This window comes from Notechis scutatus, chromosome 7 (genome assembly GCF_049901735.1).
Source record: "Notechis scutatus isolate UNSWTSFEM ecotype Mainland chromosome 7, rNotScu1.2, whole genome shotgun sequence".
In the NCBI taxonomy this organism is placed as follows: Eukaryota; Metazoa; Chordata; class Lepidosauria; order Squamata; family Elapidae; genus Notechis; species Notechis scutatus.
The window spans coordinates 1,232,725-1,239,311 of record NC_142015.1 but is presented as its reverse complement, the minus strand read 5'-3'; the positions used below and the strand labels follow the sequence as shown (position 1 = coordinate 1,239,311).

The window sequence follows — 6,587 nt, the reverse complement described above, 5'->3', positions numbered from 1 at the left end:
CTGCACAGGAGAACGGAGCTGGAAAGCAGGTTGGTGAGGTGGGGATTTTGCAGTATCCTTCTCCTGCCACGCCCACCAAGCTACCAGTTCTCTAGAACCAGTCAGAACCGGCTGAATACCACCTCTGAGTAGAACGTCAAATGCTCCCTTAAGATTGGAAACAGAAATGCCACTGATTCTGGGCCCTTGTTAGGGGCCCAGAAGATAATAATGGCTCAAAATGCATTTTTTTCCCCAGTTGATCTGACCCCTCTAGTTCTAAGGATAACTTTGCCATACTCTAGAAACAGGCAGTAGAGCATAAGCTGGCTTCATGTGGGTTTCTCTCCACTATTCTTAAAATCATTAGTGACCATCAAGATCAGCATAGAACACAGAACTTAAAATAATAGGTTGGAGGTTCTTCTAGTCCAATACCCTGCCCATGGCAGGAGACCCTACACCAGGGGTCTCCAAACTTGACCACTTGAAGACTTGTGAACTTCAACTCCCAGAATTCTCCAGCCAGCATAGCAGAAATAGAAGGAGAGACACAGTGTTGGTTGGCCTTGCTCTGTTGACATTCACCCATCCTTGCCTTGAACCAGGAATGGTATGAAGTAGCTTAAAACAGGGGTCTCCAACCTTGGCAGCTTTAAGACTTGTGGACTTCAACTCCCAGAGTTCTGGGAGTTGGAAGTCCACAAGTCTTAAGGTGGCCAAGTTTGGGGACCCCTGCCCTACACCATTCTACACAAATGGCTGTCCAATTGCTTCTTAAAACCCTCCAGTTCTGGAGCATCTAGAACCCCAGAAGAGAAGTTGTCCCACTGATTAATTGTCCTCAATAATAAGGGAGTTCTAGATTGAAGATAAAAAGCTCCACCAACATGATGGAGTTTGGATTAACGGGTGGGATGATACTGGAAGAAAAAAAATACTTCTGTGCAATAGCTTTACAAAGCAATAAATGAAATAGATTTGCCATGTTGCTCCATACCAAGTTACTTGGTAAATCTAACCTTATCAATATCAAGCATTCCTTAAAGCTAGATTTAACATCCTTCCCTGCTGCACTTCTTCAAGGCAGATCCAGGAGAATCCCTGTAGCTGAGTGTATTTGTCCAAGTGGTGATGAGGAGTTTGAAACCCTCTCACACACATTACTACATTGTAAATTTCACAGAGACATCAATCTACCTTGTACCCCTACTAGATAAATTCCCTGGGAGGCCAGATACATTTTACAGGAACATTCTCCTTCAGGATCTAAACCATTGATGACATGTGCAAGCAAATTATAATTGATCGAAGGCATATTTAAAATATGATTTGGTTTGATGTATTTAACTATTTGCTGCAGAGGAAAATATAGTTTTTGTTTTTATTTTGTCCCTATTAACATTTTAGATTGATCACCTGAGAAACAAATATATTAACATAATAATGGAGAATGAAAGTTATATTCTGTGATTTATTTTGCTAGCTAGTGATTGTATTTGATTGCTTCACTCTGTATTTGTTTGTTTTGGTCATTTAAATTTTGCTGGTCATTGACCAAATAAATATGATTGGTTAATTGATTGATTTGACATCTAAAGTGGGTAGATTTCTCCATAGAGAAATAGGATATAAGATAATACCTGCGGCAAGACCAGAAACATCTCAAACAGAGGAGAGGTTGAGGGTCACTGCAGCAGCTATTCTGAAGAGCAAATGGCTCACCTTAATGGGGAGAATTGTGATAGATCCCTCCAAAGTCTGTTGGAGACTTATGCAGCCATTGTGGCCAAAATTGGCCTCAAGATACAGTTAGAAGTCTTGCCAGAATTCACTGTGTGTTTGAAAATGGGATACTTCCAGCGAAACTGGAATATGGGGGCAAATTCACCAGCTCTCAGTTTTTGCCATATTAAAAAAAATATATACACTCTATATTCATTTTAGGCTTCAAAGTGATTGTATGCTGGATGTCACTATATTTTGTATTACATCGAGAGATGAAAAAACAAGGGCAAATTAATATATTTACAAAGACAATGAAGAACAAAGCCCATTGAAACTGGGGGATGATATTAGCATCTTCACTATACAGTGTGTTTGGTAAACATACAAGCACAAAAATAAAACATTTTGTATTCTACATTATATTACAAGGACGACAGTCAATAAATAGATCAATAAATAATGGCTGCAGGGACAAAGGTTGGGTGGATTTCCACAAGTCCAAGGGCAGGAGAATTCTCCTGATGGGCCCAGTTTGGTGCTCTCAAAAACCAGCTTCTCCCTCTGAGAAGACAACCTCTCCTTAAAAGTAGAAAGCCATGGTGGGGCATAGTACAGTAAGCTCACAAAGAGCTGGAGACACAAACGTCAATTACACTTTCCAAAGAATCTGACCAATTTGCAGCTTAGTATAAATAAAGCACAGTCCAGGGCTATCGTTTCTCAACTCCAACACCTTCTTATCACCCTGATTTGTTGGAGAGGAGTGGTGGAAACTTGACATGTGACCTCCATTGTACGGGTGGAGGACTGTCTCGTGAATTGATGGCTCCAAAAGAGCCTTGAAATTTCAGCACAAAAAAATCCTCCCTCCCCACCATACAATTTTAACAGTGATCGAAAGAACAATCAGCCAGATTCTGAGTTGCATTAGGATATTGATGCAAGGGAGGAGTAGGGATTGGGATGGCCTGCCCAAAGCAAATTTGATGCAATTGCTTTGAGGGATGTCTTGCAGTGGTGGGATTCAGCCGGTTCGCACCAGTTCACGAGAACCGGTTGTTAACTTTCTGAGCGGTTTAGTGAACTGGTGGTTGGAAGAAATCATTAGGGCAGAGAACCGGTTGTTACATTATTTGAATCCCACCACTGATGGCTTGGTTATGCTATCTGAAGGGCTGAGCTGACTAGCACAGAACAATCCCAAGAGGGATGAGGGAATAGCAAAGAACTTTCCAGAAAGAGAATTTGGAAAGCAGAAGCTTTCTGAGCGACATCAACCACTAGGCCAGTCTTCTTTCTGAGTAGATAAGGAAACATGGGAAACATTATGGTTTAGTTTCACATAACATTTTGCTTTTGGCTTGGTGTGTTGCATGAATCCAGCCAATTGTGGTTTATTCAATGAATCATGGTTAACAGATAACAGATAAGAAATGGCAGCTTTGGGACTTTTGCTATGTTTTCTGACAACTGTTGGCTCAATTGTAGAGGCCAGAAATCAGAACTGAAGAGGATTGCTTAAGTGGTAAAATGACTGGGATGAACAACTGAAGAGGAAGTTCTGTGGTGTTGTGGGAGTTCTAGCTGAAGCTAAGGAGATGCCTCAACTTGCTGCTGTCTAGGAGGTCAATTGTCTCCTCGTATCCCCATCCTCCCCTTTGCTCCAAGCCATCATCCCTCAACCGTTGCCCGTCTCCAAGGTCCCTTCCTCTTGTTCAATGAGTTGACTGCATCTCACAATTGTTCAGGTGGAACCATGAAATCCCATGGAAGCCAAAAGGCCACGCAAGAGCCCCATCTCCTCCTACTATCTGCAGCCGCATTCTGAGACGGACATGCCCTCGTAGTTTTGCTTGAAGGTGACGATTCCTTTGTCCAAGAAGAGCAAAGAGATGGGGTCCAGCTTGATTGGGACGCAACAGGCAGGAGAGGCTTTCTGGGGATCATTCAAGTGGACAGACGTCTGGACCCTGGCGTGGGTGGTGGACTGGCTGCCATCCAGAGGGAAGCTGCAGGCTCCCTTGCACTGGTAGGCATCGTAGCCAGCGGGTGCAATGATCCAAGAGTCCCAGCCAATCTCCTTGAAATCCACATAGAGGGATGTCTTTTTGCAGCTGCTTCCCTTGGCGTTCCTCCTGATCCGGGAGGTGGAGTCATAGATGATGTTGGACCTGATCTGAAGCAGATCGTTGGGGCTACTGGAGAAGCCTTGCAACTCTACATCCGGCCACTCTTGCATCTGCTCGTGCTCCATCATCTCCTTCAGCTCATGTCTCTCCTCTTTCTTGGCCTGGCTGTGGTCGTCTGAAAACACAATTAACAACGGCTTGTGCCTGGTCTCCAGATTGATGTCTACGCCTCGGTGTCCTCCTGGGTTGGGGTTCTCTGCCCCTCGGTACTCCACCTGCACCTCTAGCTGGTAGGTGGTCAAGTCGGAGTGGTGCCACTTCCTGATGGCTTCCGTCACCTCGAAGGTCTTCCATTCGTTGTCGGTGCTGTAAATAAACCTGGATGCCAGCACTCTCCGCTTCCTCTCGTCTCCCTCTTTTCCCCCTCCGTGCTCCCCCTCCAGCACTTCGAATACGGTGACCTTCCTGTCAAGGTTCCCGTAGAGGGGTCTCTCCTCCGGCAGAGTGTGGAGCCTCAGCTCGGCCTTGGTTATCTTCTCATGGTGAGGAATGGAGACGTTGAAAAGGAGAGGGTACCTCCGTATTCCATTCAGGCGTATCGGCCGTGAACTCTGCTCTGAAAACGGTTGTTTAAAAAAAAAATCACGTTACATTTCACATTGAGACAGGATGTACGGGCACCCAGTAAAGTACGGTCACCATGGCACAAGAGAGAGTGGTTCAACCTGACTAAGTCTAGTTTTCAATTGATATTGAGAGGCAGCGCTGGCGTCAAAACCAGTTCCAACCCCCCCCCCAGGCATGAAAGCTGCCCAAGGGACTTTGGATCCATCCCTCTCTCTCTCTCAGGCCAACCCACCTCACAAGGTTGTTGTGCAGAAAATAGGAGGAGGAAGGAAGGCACGTTCACTGCCTTGAGGTATATATATATGGAAAAACTTGATGTTGCCGTTTGGGGAAATAAATTGATTTTCTGTGACTAAACTTCTAAGTGGCCACAGGAGAAAGTTAACCTGGAGGGAAAAAAATGTGGAAGAGATATCACTTTTGAAAGAAAAACTTAGGGAGGGGCCAGTAAGAAAGAGGTAGAAAAAATCTATTAATCGAGGGAAGGCTGTGTGACAAAAATGGCAGGCTGGAATATTGCAAAGATATTCTAACATGGTGAACTTGGTGATTGCACCATGATGAGGTCGATTTGAGAAGAATGGATCTATAACTTCGTGGCCTTTACCAGAAGAGGTTCTAATTTCTTGCAGGTAGCTGCAACAGAGTGCGTTGTCATAAAAAATGTTAACACCTATTCATAGTTACCAGAGACCATGAAGGAGGCTGATTGTAAGGAGGAGCAAACACCTAGCTGAAAATGTAGTCTGTAACCGACGGAAATCTACGCTATAACCTAGTTGGAAGATGTGCCAAGTCCTTGGCTTTTTAAAAAGCATAATTAGATGCCTTTATTCTATGATCCATGGAAATGAGCATCAGCACCAGCGATCTGTAGTTAGGAAGAAGCATTTTGTAGTGAGGCATCTTAACACTGACGTGCTCAAGCACTCTGATTTCAGTAAAACTTGGATTGAGCTGCTAAAAGTATTTGCAAAAATCAATTTCTGCAAGCCAGAAATATATACCTATATGTGTAATACAAGATAGCTGTGTGCTATCAAACTGGTGTTTATAAGAACTGTTTTGTACTATTACAAAGTTGCAAAGAAAAGAAAGGTTTTAGTTTCTTCAAATTAACACCTTTGAAATCCATAAATTGGCACAGTACTGATTTTTAAATCAGTTTGGTTTCTGTTTTATAGCTTCTGCTTGTTCTGAATCCTTCTCTTTAGGATAGGTAGACCTTAAAACAACCATTTTTTTCTGCAAAATCCTTCTGCAACCGTGTCAAACACAAAACTGAAAAATTACGGAGCTTGCAGTGTGTATTTTGAAAACCCTTGCTTGTGAATTAACCTGACACCCTTGAAAAAAAGAAGCTTGCCGGTGGAATTCTACCTCTGTATGGATAATGCCCGAGAAAGTGCAATGACAGCGTCTTTAAGGATTTCATCAGATGTTCAAAACTTACACAAAACACACACAATCTGGTTAAATGTAGCACAGCCAATCTGAGGAATACTGTACTGCAATTAGCCTGCAGTGTGAAAGTCAACTAGCTGGCAGATTAGATGTGCCCCATTAAGCAGTAAGTAAGACAACTCAACACTTGGCCAGCTGGCTCTCTTGGCTAATATCTTCTCTTCCAAACTTCCTCTCTGCTCCATTAAAATAATAATCTTCTCTTCCTCTAGTTACAACTGTAATCTAACAACTAAAAGCCGGTGAGATCATTGGCTACTCATCCCACTTGGTTTCTCCTCCTGAAGTTCAGAGGAAAATTTCAAGAACTTACCTTCGTTTTTGAAGCTCCTAACAATATTGGCTGAGGGCAGCAAGGACTTGTCCCTGGCGAACCTATTGTAAAGCTCTAGCATGTACTCTGGGGGGTCCACCTTGGCTGCCTCTTGCAGGGGGATCCCCGAGAGGTTAAGGGCCTTCAGGAGCTCGTTTTGCAAATTCTGGAGCAGGGCGTCCTGTTCGTCGAAGAAGGGCACCTCTTCCTCTATCAGGGGGACATCTAGGCCCGTTATGGGGCTCCCATCTGCGAGGTGGGCCAGGAGAGCAATGGCGGCCCAAATCTGGAAGGCTACAGATGCCATGACTTCCATCCAAAGTAGCCAGGCTGCTCCACCAAGTTGG

At 44.0% G+C, this 6,587-nt stretch overlaps 1 protein-coding gene across 1 annotated transcript; it reads right to left on the bottom strand.

The window, feature by feature from the left end:
- Positions 1-1,324: 1,324 nt before the first annotated feature.
- BMP10 (bone morphogenetic protein 10) lies at positions 1,325-6,587 on the bottom strand. The gene is made up of 2 exons (XM_026689396.2): positions 6,241-6,587; positions 1,325-4,452 (listed from the first exon to the last, which is right to left on the bottom strand). Exons 1-2 carry the CDS (start codon positions 6,554-6,556, stop codon positions 3,515-3,517), a joined length of 1,254 nt encoding a protein of 417 aa, XP_026545181.2. The 5' UTR covers positions 6,557-6,587; the 3' UTR covers positions 1,325-3,514.

Bases quoted from the DNA above. Each gene is read 5' to 3' on its own strand.
- BMP10 (XM_026689396.2), bottom strand. From the start codon at position 6,556: ATGGAAGTCATGGCATCTGTAGCCTTCCAGATTTGGGCCGCCATTGCT. The intron at 4,453-6,240 runs GTAAGTTCTTGA...AACCGTTTTCAG, and splicing joins TAGGAGCTTCAAAAACGAAG to AGCAGAGTTCACGGCCGATA.